The sequence below is a fragment of the Neopsephotus bourkii genome, unplaced genomic scaffold (genome assembly GCF_033783945.1).
Source record: "Neopsephotus bourkii isolate Nb327-2 ecotype Australia unplaced genomic scaffold, CSIRO-AGI_Nbou_v1 NB_1749, whole genome shotgun sequence".
In the NCBI taxonomy this organism is placed as follows: domain Eukaryota; kingdom Metazoa; phylum Chordata; class Aves; order Psittaciformes; family Psittacidae; genus Neopsephotus; species Neopsephotus bourkii.
In genome coordinates this window covers 635,112-651,433 of record NW_026902223.1, presented here as the reverse complement: position 1 = coordinate 651,433, position 16,322 = coordinate 635,112, and the positions used below count along the sequence as shown (strand labels likewise).

General features: G+C 60.6%; 2 protein-coding genes across 3 annotated transcripts; one reads left to right on the top strand and one right to left on the bottom strand.

Annotated features, from left to right (window-relative positions):
• The first annotated feature begins 3,853 nt into the window (after window positions 1-3,853).
• CBX8 (chromobox 8) lies at window positions 3,854-6,429 on the top strand. 2 transcript variants are annotated; one of them, XM_061377460.1, is made up of 5 exons: window positions 3,854-4,013; window positions 4,365-4,408; window positions 4,515-4,580; window positions 4,680-4,746; window positions 4,921-6,429. In XM_061377460.1, exons 1-5 carry the CDS (start codon window positions 3,945-3,947, stop codon window positions 5,755-5,757), a joined length of 1,083 nt encoding a protein of 360 aa, XP_061233444.1. In that variant the 5' UTR covers window positions 3,854-3,944; the 3' UTR covers window positions 5,758-6,429. The 2 variants fall into 2 exon arrangements, with proteins under 2 accessions (XP_061233444.1, XP_061233443.1); XM_061377459.1 differs by having other exon boundaries at window positions 4,656-4,746.
• A 5,110-nt stretch (window positions 6,430-11,539) lies between these two features.
• CBX2 (chromobox 2) lies at window positions 11,540-16,159 on the bottom strand. Its single transcript, XM_061376987.1, has 5 exons — window positions 16,018-16,159; window positions 15,889-15,932; window positions 15,336-15,401; window positions 14,202-14,271; window positions 11,540-13,762 (listed from the first exon to the last, which is right to left on the bottom strand). The coding sequence occupies exons 1-5, from the start codon at window positions 16,087-16,089 to the stop codon at window positions 12,425-12,427; spliced, it is 1,590 nt and encodes a 529-aa protein (XP_061232971.1). The 5' UTR covers window positions 16,090-16,159; the 3' UTR covers window positions 11,540-12,424.
• Between the last annotated feature and the right edge of the window lie 163 nt (window positions 16,160-16,322).

Sequence of the window (16,322 nt, the reverse complement as noted above, 5' to 3'; positions counted from 1 at the left end):
GTTGGTCGCTGCCTCTCTGCTTCGCCCCAAGTGGCTCGGAAACGAAAAGGCAACGGGGGGGGCGGCCAGGGTGACCCAGACCAGGTGAGGGCGGGGTCCGGCGGGGCGCGGGGTCCCCGAGTCCTCTCCCGCCCCACCGGGACAGCCCGGCACCGGCCCGGGGCAGCGTGGATTTGCCCCGGGGCTCGTCCCTGCTCCGTTCAGCAGCAGGTGGAGAGAATCGTTTTCCCAGCTGGCTCAGGGACGGGACAGGACCGGGAGAAGCCCAGAGCGGAATCGGGGAGCGGGGAGGATCGGGAAGCGGGGACCTGCCGCCCCCAGGGTGCTGGTTGGTGTCCACACACGCAGGGATCTCTCGTGGAATGAGGCTCCGGGGCTTGTTTTGCCCTGTCCGGCGGTACCCGCTGCCCGGCGGGGCTGCAGGGTGCCTCTCCCGGGGCGGGAATTCCTGCCAGGCTGCGGGGTCTGTTCGGGACCGGGCAGGCGGGGGGCTCACTTTGACTCGGTCCCCGCTTTCCCCCGCGGCTGCAGCGCTGGAGCCATCCTCGGTTTGCCAGGAGAATAGGACATGGGGGAGCGCGACCGTGGCGTGAACGTGTCTGCGACCGACACCGGCATCCTCTGCCGCTCAGGGAACCGGGCCGGCCAGAGAGCTGGGCTCGTTGCTGGCAGTTCTGGGTGCGGGTGTCCGTGGGGCGGAGCAGCTTCCAAAGCACGGCCACCGAAGCGGACAGAAGCCGCAGGGATCGATCGCGACGATATTTAGATCGGATCACCCTGTCCCCCGCCTCGCCGCTGCGCTCGGACACGCGTGCTCGCCCCGCTGCCCCACGCGCTGTCCCGGGGGGTGCAGCAGCCCCCGGTTTCGTTGCAAATCCCGCAGCCGTGGCAGCCCCCGCGGTGCAAGAAACGAGGGTGGGAGCCGGACGCTGTGACCCGCGGGGACTCGCTGACAGCCGAGAGGCTCATCGCACGAGTACGGGCCGGGGTAGCGGAGACCCGGCAACAGAGGAGCGGATTTGGGGTCAGGTGGACTGAACACGGGGTTCTCATCGGCGGCACCCGCCCTCGCCGGGCCGGAGTCGCCTCCGAGTCCCCTCTGAGCCCCGGGTCTCCTGGGGCATGATCGGGGCCGGCGGCGTGGGAGGGGTGCAGAGGCGACAGCCCTCCCCTGGCTGAGACTCCTTGGGGCTCCCGGGCAGCTTCTGCCGTTAACCCCGGGAGCGCGGAGGGCCGCCGTTGTCCGGGCTCCGCTCCTGGACCCAGTGACCCAGGAGGGCGGGCGGGGGTCCAGGCATCGCCTCCGACCCCCGGTGAAGGGCATCCCTGAGTCCCCGCCGGCAGCGGGGGGAACTGCCCTGGGGAGCCGGAACCATCGCTCCGCCGCTGTCGCGTCCCCCTGCGCCGGGTCTGCTCCGTCCCGCTTCTCCTTCCGGGCCAAGACTCCCATGCGTGGCCGCAGCCCCGGCCCTGGCTGGCCTGCGGCCCGTGGGCACCCTCCGGACGCCTACGCACCGGCGGTCTCTCCTCGCTGCTTCCACCGCGCCGTTCTCGTTTGCGACACTCCCCCCCCCCCCCGCCCTAAACCGGGGGCCAAGCACAGACCACGCGTGCATCCCGCGCCGGTCACGGCTGGGGACGGAGCTGTTCCCTCGGCTCGTGCACGCACTGGCGGAGGCGAGAAACGGGGCCGCTCCGCTCTGCCTCCCCACGCGTGGATGACGGGCGGCTGCTCAGTCGGGAGCTCCGCTGCTCGCCACGGCTTCAGTGTGGGGACCGTCGGCTCCGGGACTGTGCTTCTCACCGGCACCGGGTCACCGGCAGCGGGTGTGGAGGGCGAACACCCGTTTCCACGGGCTGCGGCACCCCACGGCCACGGGGATGGGCGCTGCCACCTCGGGAGCCCCGAGCAGCGGACGAGGCTGCGGCACGGGCACCGTTCGGCACAGGAAGACCATCAGCGCCCCTCGGGCCGGGCCTCCCTCCCGTTGCCACCGTATCGCTTTTCTGCGTGGCATCATCCCGGTATCGGGACTCGGCCGCCGCATCTCCACCCATTCACGAGGCGCTCCGCGACCGACCTTAATTAATAACGATTAATTCGATATTAACGAAAATCTCCCCCGGGCGTTGCTCGCCAGGGAGTGCCCCCCCCGCACCAGCGCCGCGCCGGCCGAAACGCGGGGGAGGATGGACCCCCTCCTCCGGTGAATGCAGCTTCAGCTCCACCAGCGGCGGCGGGAGGGCAGGCTCTGAGCCCCGCGAGTACCCCGGGGAGGCTCCCACCCGGGTGCCCCCAACGCAAGGGAACCGCGGTTTCCGTGGCTCCGTTGGAGGTGCATGGCCGCTGGTGTGGCGGGACCTTGCAGGAGCTCCAGGACACAATGATCGTCGGGACGGGGACAACGCCGGTGCCTGCCGGTCCCCGATGCCGGTCCCGGTGTACCCCGGTGCCGGTGCTTTCCCCCGGTGGGGTCTCAGGCCGGCGGAAGGCAAGTGCTCTGCAGCCCCTGCACTGGGCAGCCTCACAGGGGACCTGGTCCTGCAGCCACGAGTGATTCGACGTCCCCCCCGCGGCAAAACGCCTCCAAAGCAGAGCTCCGGGTGGGGGAGCCACGGTCTCATTATGGGGAAACAGGAACAATCGGATCCCAGGGGCCACGCTCACCGTGGGATCTTCCACGCGTGAGCACGGCGGCCTCGAGGTGCTTAAAGGAGGAGATACGCGGGGAAGGTGTGTGACCGGCTTAGGAGAGACTTCACCTGGCCTCATCCTGCGTGGACGCGGCGGCTGAAGCCCGCTCTGCACCGGGGCTTGGTACTGCGGGTCCCACGCACGGGACAGCCCCAGGAGCGGGAACTGTGCCCCTCGGCTGGACCGGGGCTCTCCGGAGCATCCCCCAGTTCGGGATCTTGCCCGGCTTCGGGCGGGGAAAAGGTCGCTTGGGGCTTTTGCTCTCCCGGAGGCTGGACCCGTTCCCTGCGGCTCTGACACGCGTGTCTCGGATTCCCGTGGTCTCCTCGGGGACGGACTCGCGGTGGGAGACAGCGACGGCACCCGAGTGGGACGCGGTACGGCGAGGGGAGGAGGAGAAAGGGGGGTAGGCAGGTCCCGGTACCAGCTGCCTGCCCCGCGCTGGCACCCGTTCCCCCATCCCATTTTGCTGAGGGGTAACACGGCGAGGGGGGTGACACCAGATTCCGTGTGGGGCTGTTTTCTCCGTTGGCCCCGGTGCACCTTCGGCTTCCAGGGGAGCGGAACAGGGGCGGAGAAACCGGGGTCGTCTGATCCACGCTCTGCCGGTCCTCTCTGCTGTCGCCGTGGACGGATACCCGCCGCCGCTCCAGGGCAGGGTGGGTTGTGCGGGAGCGTTCCCACCCCTGACACCGTCCCCTTTGTCCGCACACCGCCCGCCGCACCGGGCCGCAGAGCGCAGGGGGGCGGCCCACGGTGTGTGTGTGTGTCCCGGTCCGGTCTACCCCATCCATGTCCCGCCCCGCACCGGGTCTGCGGGGGGCAGCGGCAGCGCCTCCTCGCTCTCGCGGGGGGGGCTGTGTCTTTGTGCTCCACTCCCCCCCCTCATCCCGGATCCTCTTCCCCGCACCGGGTTTGCCCCCCCCCGATCCCCGGGAGCGGCGCGGCGGGGGGGGGCGTGTCCCTCCCGCGCGGGGGAAGGGGGCGTGTCCTCCTTCCCGCCCCGCCCTCCCCGCGCGCCCCCGCCGCCGGCTCCGCCCCGCGCTCATCGGGACGCGGCGCACGTCGGGGGGCGGGGCCGCGGCGCGAGCCAATGCGGCGCGGGCGGAATATTCCACCCGGCTCCGCCAGCAACAAGTGCGGGGGGGACCGGGGGGGCGGGCGGCCGCGGCGCTGACGTCAGCGGGCGGAGTATTATGGTCTGGGCTGCGCTGGCGGCTGCCTGTGTGCTGCGAGCGGCCGCGTAAACATGGAGCTCTCGGCCGTCGGGGAGCGCGTCTTCGCGGCCGAGGCCCTGCTCAAGCGCCGCATCCGCAAAGTAGGTGCCTCCCCCCGCCGCCGCGGGGCACCCCCGCGCCCCGCACCGCGAGCCCCCGGCCCCCGGCCCCGCCGCCGCGGCCCGGTTGCGGCTGGGCGCCCGCTGGGGGCGGCTCTTTCTCCGCGCCGCATGCCCGGGCGGCCCCGCTGCCGCCCTCCGCGCCTTCCTGATTCTCATCAGCCTCGCATCTTTTCGTCGCGCTCCCCCCTTCCCCTCCGCCTCCCGCCCCGCTCCTCCCGTCCCCTCCCTCCCGCCCCACGCGTGGAACCGCGGGCGGGAGCTTTGTTGCGGGCGCCCGTCGCCGTTTTGCCTCCGTGCGGGTTCGTTTCATTCCTCTCTTTGCATCCGCAGGGGCGTATGGAGTATCTGGTCAAATGGAAGGGCTGGTCGCAGAAGTAAGTCCGGGTCCGAGGGCTCCGGGAGCGGGGGGTGGCCCCTTATTTATACCCCGTATTTTCAAACTGATTTATTTACGCCCCTCTCCCTGCACTGCCTGCGCAGGTACAGCACTTGGGAGCCCGAGGAGAACATCTTGGACGCCCGTCTGCTCGCAGCCTTCGAGGAGAGGTACAAGGCCTTTTGCTCGCTGCAGCCCTTGCGCTTGTAAATATGTTGCTGTCTTGTAGCTATGCTGAATTGAAGCTTTGTTTTTTTTAACACCTCTAGGGAGCGAGAAATGGAGCTCTATGGGCCCAAAAAGCGAGGCCCCAAGCCCAAAACCTTCCTGCTGAAGGTAAGGAGGTCGGAGCCCCATGTGTGCTGGCTGCGTGCCGTGATGGGGAGCGGGGTCCCCTCAGCCCCCGTGGAGGGTCCTCCTCACCAAAGGCAGCCTCTTGTCTTGTAAGTTGTAATTACACAGCCGGATGGCAGGATAATAAAGTCACCCGTTGATTTATCTCCTTTGCAGGCCCAGGCGAAAGCAAAAGCCAAAACCTATGAATTCCGCAGCGACTCTTCCAGAGGGATCCGGGTGCCCTATCCCGGCAGGTCCCCCCAGGAGCTGGGCTCCACGTCCCGCGCTAGGGAAGGACTGAGAAACATAGCCTTGGCTCCGCAGGGCAGCTCCAGCACCAGCACCCCTAAGGGAGACAGCATCCGGGACCGGGTGATCCGCGTGGAGGAGAAACCCGGGGAGATCCCCAAAAAGAGAGGCCCGAAGCCCAGGAAGGAGCTTTACAAGGACCTGGCAGAGACTCTGGATGCTTCCAAGAGGAAACTGGGGGATCCGGGGGACAAGGTGGGGGACTACCTGAAGGCCAGGAAGATGGAGGAGGCAGCAGCAGGAGCCAAGTTCAGCTCGGGGCACAGCGTCATCCAGCTGGCCCGGAGGCAGGACCCCGACCTCCCTGGCACCTTGCCCGGCCCCAACCGAGCCGAGGTGGGCACCAAGCTGGGCGCCGGTGAGAGCTACCCCCCACGGCTGGCCAAGCACCGCGCGGACTTTCTGGACCCCAAGGGGCAGGGGGGGCTGGACCCCGGCGGGCCCAAGCTCCTGCACGGCGCGGTGAGTCCGGGTGCCGTGGGCAGCCTGTACCGTGATGGCATGGGGGGCCAGGCGGGGCGGCCCTCCCTCATCGCCAGGATCCCCGTCTCCAGGATCCTGGGGGACCCTGAGGAGGAGTCCTGGAGCCCCTCGCTCAACAACCTGGAGAAGGTGGTGGTAACTGATGTGACCTCTAACTTTTTGACCGTCACCATCAAGGAGAGCAGCACGGACCAAGGATTCTTTAAGGAGAAGCGATGAATTTGTTGGAGGTGGTGCTGGGGTTTTCTTTGGTCAGATCCAAACAAAAGCTTGGGTAGAGCTTGGTGGGCCTTTTTTTTCTTTTTTTTTTTTTTTTTAATTTTAATTTTTTTTTTTTTTTGTCTTGGAGAGGATTTAGAAACTGTCCTAAATTCATCAACTCCTTCTTTATTCTTTTGGGTTTTTTTACGTCTTACATTTCGTTGGAAAGATTATCTCTAGAGTTATATTTTCTATTAGATGTAAATATGTTATTTAAGAAAAAAAATGCTTATATATATATATCTATATATATTTCAACTCTGAGTTGTTTTATTTAAATGGAGACAACGGTGACTGCTCAGTTGCTCTTAGAAAGGACAATAAAACTGAGAACTAACGGAGTTCACGCCTCTCTCGCAGGAGCCCGTGTACATAACCATGTTCATAGCGAATTATATGTCCTGGGTTGGTTTTTTTTAAGCTCTTCTTTTTTCCTGTGATGCTAGGGATGGTGCAGGGGGACGTTGCTCCCTCCGAGGGCGGAGTGCCCTGGTTTCTTGATTGTGATATAAGGTGTTGCTTGTACAATCAAGTGTGTGCTGTGTCCAGAAGTGTTGCCCTGACGGCTGAAGTAAGCACTTGAATTTCCAGTGTTGTTGGGGAGGGGGCGTTTCCAGGCTGATGGAGAGAGAGGAAAAGAAAAAAAAGGGATGTTGCTAAAAGTCTGGGTGGGGAAAAGCAGAAATCCATAAAAAGGCTCAAACTGTTCTCGCAGAGTATTAACTTGAATCACCTTTTCTTGCCAAGGCAGAGGAGGTTCCTGTGTGTGAGGTTCCGGAGCGGGGTGGTACTGAAATGCACTTTAATAGAGTTGTCGTAGCAGTTGTGGGAGATGGGACTGAGCTGAGAATCTGTTTTCATTTTATCTGGTTGCTTGATTCTGTTCCCCCACCCACTTCAAAAAAGAAACCCCAAACCCCCTCTGTTTACATTCCTGGCATGCCGGAGGGGCTGGGGAGGGTAGCATGTCGCTGCCCGTATTTAAATGCTTTATCCCATTATAGAAAGTGGATGATTTTAATGTTTCTTGGTTTTTATTCCCAAACACAGTTCACTGCAGACTGCTGGAAGGCTCCAGTTCAAGTGTGTTATAATACCCACATCTCTGACAAATCCCAGAGCCACCTTTATGCGTTCAGAGACAATAAATATTTCCCTTTTCTTATGCTAGTTAAACAATAGCCGAGAGGCGAAATATTCCCGTGCGTACGCAGCTGATCCGGGCCTGGCTCTGGTTCCTTTGCCTCTGTTTTCTCCAGGCTTTCCAGACCAGGCTGGGGCAGGGTTTGTGGCACTGGGTGCCTGCCTGGCCAGGTTGAGTGGTGGCCATGGGGGGGATCAGGGGGCTGCGTCCCCTGCTCCGCTCCCTCCTGCTCACCTGGCTCGGTTGCAGTCTGGCCTGGATGGGGAGCAGGACCCTGGCCTGTGCTGTGGTTTTGGTTGAGGTGCAGCGGGTGCCCCTGTCCTTGCTCCGAGCATCGCTCAGGTTTGGAAAGCACAAATTGATGTTGGGTCAGGTCACACTATTCCCTCCTCATCACTGCCTCAGCTGAGCTCCAGAAGGTTCTTGGTGCAGAGCTCTATGGGGTGACAGCACAGAGAGCCTGATGGGTGAGGAAAGGGCTGGGAAGAGGAGCAGTTCTTTGCTTTTTGGGCCCATCTTGCTTGGTTGCCTTCTTGTGGGATCTCTGTTGGATGGTCTAGTGGGAGAACGCTGAATTGGCTGTGCAGAGGGAGCATGTCTCTGAGTTCTATGTTGGTTTTTTTATTTTTTAAGGTTTTGTTTTGTTCCTTTTTTTTTAAGGCATATTTTGTAAAAACTGAGATTTTTAAACTGATTGTACTGAGAACCAATGTGCTCGTTTTGGTGCTGGTGCTGGGGCAGCTCACAGGGGACATGTGTCTTGTTGGAGGGATGGTGATGGGACTGAGCTGCCCCTCCTCCCACTGCCATGTCTGAGGTTGGAGGATTCTTCCCCTTGCAGAAGAGCCCAGAGCCGTGCTTCTGCCCGGCCAAGACATGGCTCCATCTTGCCTGTACGTGTGCGTCGCGACACACGTGTATATGGGGCAAAACGTACATGTGGGTGTATATGTGTGTATGTATATAGCAACGTATATACTGAGTGTGTGTGCGTGGGGATGTGTGTGTGTGAACTATTTAAATCTAAGACTTGTATAAAAACCCGATTTGGCTAAATCTCAGTCTCTGAAGTGAAGCTTAACTACGTGTCTTCTGCCAGCTGTGAATGTCCGTATGAGACCTGCTTTTTATGTGAGTTTAAATATATACTTTGTAAATAGAAATGTGTTTGTCTTCCCTTTGTGACCCTGGGCCGAGAGGGGGGCTTGGGACCATTGTGTGCTGGGGCCCGATGGGGCGGGCAGCCCCGGGGCACAGGTGGGGCGGGAGCAGAGCGGGCGGTGATGGGGGTCTGGGTCGGTCCCGCGGGGCTACCGTTGCGCCGCTGGCAAAGGCAGCCGGGTCCCGAGGCCGCTGCTCTGCTCTGCCCTTCCCTTCCGACGGGGCGCGGGCGCGGCAGGCCGGGCCTTTGTATTCGAATAGGCCGCGGAGGGGAGCGGAGCGGGGTCGGGGGGGTTTCAGCCGTGTCCTCATTAACCTCCTTTTTCTGCTCCGCCGGCGCAAGGCGCGGACCCGGCACCGTGGGAGCTGTCAGCGGCGGGGCGCGGAAAATGAGCGTCGCGGAGGAGCGGGAGAAGGGCCGGACAATGGCGCCTTTCTCCCGGCCCCGCGGGAGGGCTTTCACGGGGCCCGGCGGGGAGGGAGGGGGCCGGACGGGGAGGGGGCACCGGCTGGTGGAGCCCCCGCACGCACCCGCAGGAGCAGGCTCCCCCCGTGCCCGGGCACCTCCCCCAGGGCTCCCCTCTTCCCCGACGGCGACCCCCGGAGCCTCCTGTGGCCGCGCAGCGCCCTCACCGGGCCGGCCCCGGGCCCGCGGGTGGGGGGTGACCGGGTGCCCCCCCCCGGCCCGTGCTGAGCGCAGCTCCAGATGCAGCGGAGCCGACGGACCGTTCATCACCGCCCGGTAAGAGCTGGGCTGCGGGGGGGGGGGGGGACCCGGGAATGGGAGCATAGGGGGTGTCCCCGATTCCCGTCAGCCTCGCGGAAAGTGGTTCCCCGGGGGATGCGGGAGGCTCAAGGCAGTGGCAGCCCCGTTGGGGGTCTTTGGCCTGGAGCAGTGACCACAGCAGCCCCACACCCATCCCGCTCCACAGAGCCCTTTCCCTTTCCCAGGGTAATAACATCTCCAACTTTTGTTCTCTGGAAAGAAAAGCAAACAAACAGCTGTAGTTTAAAGCAATTATAGGTGTCATACAGGAGTGATTTGGCTCTCCCTTTAATTAAAACGTACGAATCAGAGCAGTGACTGGCACAAGTTACAAGAACAATTGTTTGTTTTCACCCATTCCTCAATTTCTTTCCATAAAAACCTTCTTGCCGGCTCTGGATCCTTCACACCCAGCCCAGGAGCTCCCCACAAACTGAACCCTCTAAACCATCTCCATCCTTCCACAAGCTCCAGGGCTTTTTTGGTACAAAATATATATATAAAAATAGACTAAGTTTCTAGGGAAGATGGCTGAATTGGCCACCTCTTCCAGTCCAATGGAAAACAACAAGTCTGCTTAACCAGATTATGCCTGGAGAACATATCCATTCAATATACAAATACTGCAGGACTTTCCACATTGGAAAGCCCTTAGAAAATGACAAGTGACAAACCTTTAATTGGCTGTGTGACACACGGCTGAGCGCTCCAACCCATAGCAGCAAACTTAAAAGGGGAGGAGGGGGTTGATGAGGGGAAAGGAAAAATAAGGTAGACCTTGAATACTAATGGTCAGGATGGTGAACAGGGTCTGCAGCAGCTTTCAACCCCTGGCCACAAAAGGTTACAGTAAATCACTCACATAATGTGCCTTTGAGAGGCAAACTCCAGCGTTCAGACACAGCAGCGCCGCTGGGCAAGCCGGGAGCCTGAGACATGAGGCCAGGAGGGGCTGGGGAAGAACATGAGAGGAGGCGAAGGTCGGAAAACCGTCTGGATTATCACGTTCACCATCCTTAGACCTTTGGAATCGAACTGCTGGTGAGTAAAAGGCACAATAGCAAGCGGTGACAGCAGAGTCCTGCTGCTATGGGAGGGGACACGTTGGGGAAGGGTGGGTGACGGAGGAAAGCTGCTCGCTGTCAGGATGTTCCCCTGGGTACAAGCCCAGGACCAGCCACCCTTTGCCCATCCAGGAGGCAGGACCACACCATTTCCCACACCAGGAAATGCAGGTGAGCACCTTGGAGACAGTGTGTAGCCAGCACAGCACCCACTACCACAGCTCCTCCATGGATGCTCGGTGTCTGACCCCTTCATGGAGCATCTACAGATGCTTCTTCACCACTGGGGACATCAGCCCCATGTTCTATTGCTCTTGGTGGGCATGCCCCACCTCTGGGCATCTCACTGGGAGCCAGGCACCACTGTCCCCAGGACCCTGTGAACGTCTCACTTTGCATAGGCACAAACCTGTTGTGGGACCGGTGTCGCAGACCAGGCTGAGATAAGGACGGTCCGAAAGGCACATCATTGTTCAGTTTGGATTTGCAAAGGCCAAGTAGCAAACATTTGGTGTGTGGGTAAGAGCCTCACCCCGTGCTCCCAGATTACTTGATTCTTCTCCAAAAGCACTCGTATCCTGAACACAAAGCCCACCCAGCAGAGACCATGCCGGAGCACCTGGTTCTGCTGATGCAGGTTAACGCTTCCTTGGACTCTTCAAAGCAACGGTAGCTCGTTTGGCAATGTTAAAGACTAGAAGGTCAACAGCACAGACTGTGACATTTGGCATTGTGGAGCTCAATGGGAACTCCATCCTTGGGAGTATCCTCCATGGACAGCTCCATCCTTGGGAGCCTCCTCCATGGACAATGCTCCCTCCTCTCCCCTTGGCCCTTTGCCTTGCAGAGCAACGCATGGCACAGCAACTGCAGACATTCCTGACAGATCCCTTGCACCATAACACAACTTCAAAGCCATAACCAACAGGACATCTGGGGATTGAACACAAAAGCTAAGGGATAGTCTGTGGAGCACTGGAGACTGATCCAGCAAAGGCTGTGGCCACTGCTCGGTACCATTCCTCCGTCCATCCATGCAACCATCCATCTCTTGAAGATCCAGGCAGCACATGCAGCCAGTGCTGGCATTTCCATTTCACCTGAGAACTGCAGTTCCACCAGCAGCAAATGCAACTGCGGTGTGTGTGGGGGCAGGATTACCTGTACGTGCAGTTTGGTCCATTCATCTCTACACTCCTGTATGTGATGACCCTGTGAATGTCCCTGCCTGTGGCAAAGCAAGATACCCCAAGCATGTGGGGAGCCCTTTGGAGGCACCTCCTAACCTTGTTCAGGCTTTCTATCTCCCCTGAGAACAGAGTTCAGCCATAGCAGAACATAAATGACCTCGAGTGCTACTAAACTCTGCCTGAATTACTGCTGCTAATTTTGGCTCATAAGAGGAATCTACGGTAGGGAAAAAAAACCTCCATAAAAAGCCATTATTGGTTGCAATCATGAGCCAAAATTAACACCCAGCTGCTGGGACAGGATGTTAAAACAAAGGTGAATGGCTGCTGCAGGGTCTCCATCTCCTCGGGGACAACGGCCTCAGGTACCCACTGCCTGCTCCCTGCCCCTTCTCCTTTCCTTCCCCTTTCCAAGCCACCCGTGCAGAGCTCCTCAACCAGCTCCTCTGAAATCAAGTCACTGTGAAGAAGTCAGCAGCTCTCCCTGGCTCCCAAGGTAGGACTGCAGGCGGTAAAGAGGTACCTGCTAACAGCATCTCTTGCTCTGAAAGAGGCTCCTTTGACGCCTGCCGCCGGAGGCACCGGGGGTTCAGCCTTCCCTCGATGGGGTTTGTTCCTCTCCCTCAAAGACAAAACCAGGATTTTTCCTTACTAAAAAATGTAAACAATATTTCCCTATGAGCTGGAAACCACAACAGGAACGTCGTGGACTTCATCATTGGAAGTGACCTGGCCCAGGGGGGTGCTGGGCTGAGCGTACCCTGAAAAACCCCCGGATGCAGCTGGCCCCAGGGCTGGGAGCAGCGGCCGCCTCGTTTGGATTGACCTGAGACTCGCCACGGCGCAGGGGCAAATACATGGGGAGCCCAGAGGAAAGAAAGGGATCTCCTCTTGCTCTCCCGAGTAGAAGCCTGGCCTGTCTCCTGCTGCTGGGGAGCTGCAGACCTTGTCAGCAGCTGTGCCAAGGTCTAAAGCAAAGGAACCCACATTCAGTGAAGCCTGGCTCAAAACTTGCCAGCCTGGCAGCCCCGGTAGCACCAGTGCCCCTGCTCCGGGAGAACAGCATCAGCTGCTTCTGCTCCGGATGCTGCTCCAGGTGAGGATGGGGAGAAGGCGGGAGGGATCCATCGACCCGCTGGCAGTTCTGAGCAGGTTTCACTGCGCCTCTCTCAAGCTTCTCTGGACATGAGTCCCAGCAGGTCTCTGCATTCACTCGAAGAAAGAAAAACCCTGATGGAAGAGCCGGGCAAAGCGGAGGGAGAGGCTGAAGGACCTCCTTCCTCCTCTCCTGCTCCTGGGCTCAGTATTGCCGTAGGTTGAAAAACCCAACGCTGGTGGGGGATTCCTTGACCGTCACCGTGATCAGGTTGGCGGTGACATCGGTGACAAAGACGTGCTCGATCAGGCTGCGGGTGGGTTTCCAGTCCTGACTGGTCTGGATGGAGACAGACATGTTCTGACCCCCTCCTGGGAAGGAAGCCGAATCCCGGTCCGAATCTGAGCTGCTCTCATCACCCGTGCTCATTTCGGACAGAGCTGCTGGCTTGCGGCTATCCGCGGCCGCGTGCCCATCCTGCGTGCTGGCTGCACCGCCTTTGGCCAAGTCCCTGTCTCCTGCCCGCTGCGTTTGCTTCTTGCTCTTGCTGCCGTCCCCTCCCGCGCCCGAGCTGGCAGCATTCAACCCAGTACCCACTGTGCTGCCTTTCACACCACCGGCACCCGCAGCTGTGCCACCACCGGCGCCTTTGGACGTGGCAGTGCAGTGGTGACGGGGGACGCTGCTCCCACCGGCCACGTTCGGCCCGTTTTTGACGCTCTGGAGGTTCAGAGCCTGGAGATTCAGCTCCTGGCTGGAGGCCGGCTGGGAGCCGGAGCTGGATGAGCTTGCAGGCATCTTACTGCCATTGTGCAGCGCTTGGCTTCCTGCAGCAAACCCTGACTTCTGGTCCCCTCCAGAGCCGCTGCTCAGAGCCTTAGCACTCTTGGGGCCCTGCGTGCTCAGCCCAAGCTCTCCAGATGCTTTCTGGTTCCTCATTTTTAAGTCCAGCCCTAAGCCGCTTTTACTGGCTGCCTGCGCCTTGAGCGCCAGCCTGCCCAGGGGTGAGCTCTCGGCCGAGTTCTGGCTTTGGGACATCCTGTTCATGTAGTGCACGATGGAGCTCTGCCAGCTGATGGCTCGGTTTGGGCTGGTGGAGCCGCTCTTCATCATGTTGGGCAGGTTCTCTGCTGATGACCCCCCCGAGCTGAGCCCAGCCAAGGTGCCTGGTGGGTCCTTCAGCAGGGCCATGCCCGAGCCCTGTGTGCCATGCTGGGGCTGCAGCTTCCCCATCAGCTTGCTGCTGCTGCCCATCTCCTTCCGGGATGTTTTCAGCACCTTTGTCAGGTTCACGGTCCTTCGGGCTGCTTTCTGCTCCGGGGGAAGAGGTTTGCGTCCGCGCTTCTTCCTGGAGCTGTCCTTCAGTTCGGGCTTTGCCACCAGGATCTGAGCTTTCTTCTGTGGTACCGGATGGGTCTCTCTGCTGCGGGAACCTCTCTTCGCTTCCAGGTCACTTTCATCCTCTTCATCAGAGGAGGAGGAAGAGGAGGATGTGGACGAAGAGGAGCTACTTGACTTTGTTTTTACAGGCATCTCTGGTTCCTGCAGAGCAATGGAGACAGGGAAAGTTAACACAAATCCCTGAAGAGCCGTTACGGACATTGCAAATCCTTTAGTGTTGCCTGTCTGGGTGCCTTGGGCACATACAGGCTCTTCCTCCATGTTGACTGATCTGTTCATCCTCTGTCATGAAAGAGTTGGGGAGCACACAGGGCAAAACCAACCAGGCTTAAATACCAAGTGGGACCCAGGGAACTCTCCTGTCTCCTTCTCCACCATTGCAGGGATGAAGGGATGTCCTCCTTGCAGGCATCCTCATCCCCCTACCCACCACTGCAGTTTCCAAAGCCCCTGCTGGCATTACTGCATCCTCACCACCCTCTGGAGCCCAAGCACCCGCCACACTATGCTGTGGACAGACACGCGTTGGTGCTCTCCAGTACCATCACGGCTGTGGGTTTCCACAAGCACCGAGACTCACCACATGTTTCCTGGGCCTGCCCCTGGGCCGCTTGCCTCTCTTCCTGTTCTGCAGTTCCTTCTCGTGCTCCCTGGAGAAACAACGATTGAGGACAATGTTTGCAGGGAAGAAAAACCATCCCAAACCAGCCTGGTTCCTCTCTTTCTTCTGGCATGAAACCCTCCCTTGCTGGGGATGCTGGAGGTTCAGGTCCCACTCCAGCACCTGGGCAGTGTCCTTAACTCATTCCAACACATGATCCTACAGGCTCCCAGCATATCACTCACTTGAACCCATGCTCTTATAGGCACACCATGCTCAAGTGCAGTCAAAGAGCCCTAAGAACTTGGAAACCCGGGGCCTTGGGAAGTTAAACTTCCCCACGTAGCAGCTGGATCATGCACCCTGTGAGGCTGGCACAGGCCAAGGGAAGAGCTGGAGCATGGATGTGATGCGATGCAAGAGTGTTTTCAGGGCACTAAGCCACTTTGTATCTCTGGTTAAGGATGGTGTTAAGCTGCACTACATACAGCTAGTTAAGCACCATGCTGTCTGCATTATCCACCAGATTCTATTCTTGAAAAATGGACCCAGAAACAAAATATAATTAAATCCTATCATAAACTTGCACAATTTTTTATTAACATGGAGCCAAAATATTTGGCAGCGCGGTGCTTACCACAGCCAGCTGGCTACCTTCCTACCTCCATGCCTGATCCCTGCTGTGCAATTGCTGCAGAACAATTGTGCTTCTGGGCAGAGGACACCATTTTCTCCCACTGTTACCTCCTTTCCCTCTCACAAGTGCCCTCCATGAATGCACTTTGTGCTGTCCAAGCCCCAGTCCTGCAATCCCCACTGAGGTCCCGGTCATTGGACCAGGACCGGGAGCCAAAGGTCTCTGTGGCATCATCGTGTCCCTGTTGCACAGCCAGTGCAAAGCCAGCCCTGGGGCTGTGGATCCGCGGGATCGCCCAGCCCGAGCCGTGCTGGGTAGACCTGGGCTGTGATTTCAGGGGTTGAACAAAAGGGCCGTGCCACAAAAGGCACGGGCCGAGCTCCGGGCTGTTGTTTCCACAACTTCCACTGCACGCGCAGCCAATTAGAAGTTAATTGACTTTATCGTTCCCTTAGAAATATTTAGAGTTCGCTCACTTCTTTTGGAAAGCCAGGAGGAGTCTTGGATCCAGGATGTTCTCCTCGGGCTCCCAGCTGTTGTGCCTGGAACACACGGCCCGGGGCTGAGGGAGAGCAGGGACTGGGGGTCCCCCCCCCGCCCCCAGAACCGGAAAGTTCACCCAAGGACAGCCGGGCCCTCCGTGCGCCCGGTGCTGCCGGGATCGGAGCACCCCCGCACCGGAGACCGGTACCGCGCGGGAGAAGGGGCCGGGGGAAGCGGGTCGGGGAGGGGGCGGCCACGCCGCCGAGGGGATGGGCGAGCCCCGCGAGTCCCAGGGGAGCTCCGGTGGCAGCGGGAGCGCGGGGGGCGCGGGGCTCGCCGGTAGCGGGAGGGGGTTCCCGGCCCGGCCCGGTGTGAGGAGGGGGCTTGGGGGCGATCGGAGCCGCACGCGGCGGCGGGAGGGCCGGGCCGCGGCCGCGCTTATTTGTAAACAAAAGGAGCGGCGCGACCCGAACAAAAGCGGCCGGGCGGGCGGCACCCGCGGCCCCGCACCGACCCGCGCAGCCCCCACCGCGCAGCCCCGCTCACTTGGAGGACCAGCCCCGCCACTTGACCAGGTACTCCAGCTTGCCCTGCGGAGAGAAGAGAGATGGCGAGAGGCGCGTTAGAGGCGGCGGGGGAGGGCGGCGGCGGGGGGGGATGTGCGGCGGGTCCCACCTTGCGGAGCCGCTTGCTGAGGATGCACTCGGCGGCGAAGACCTGCTCTCCCACGCTGCTCAGCTCCTCCATGGCCCCGGCCCCGCACGCACACACACACACAAGGGGAGCCCCCGGGCGCGCCCCCGATGGCGGCCACGCGCGCGCGCTCCCGCCTCGCCGCCCCCCCCCCATCGCCGCGTGCGCGCCCCCCGGCAGCGGGAGGGAGGGGGGCGGGTAGTTTGGGGGGGGCTCCCCAAATTCCCCACCGGCCAATGGGAAGCGGGGGGCGGGGCTTGATGGTGGCGGTGGGGGCAAAAGGGGGG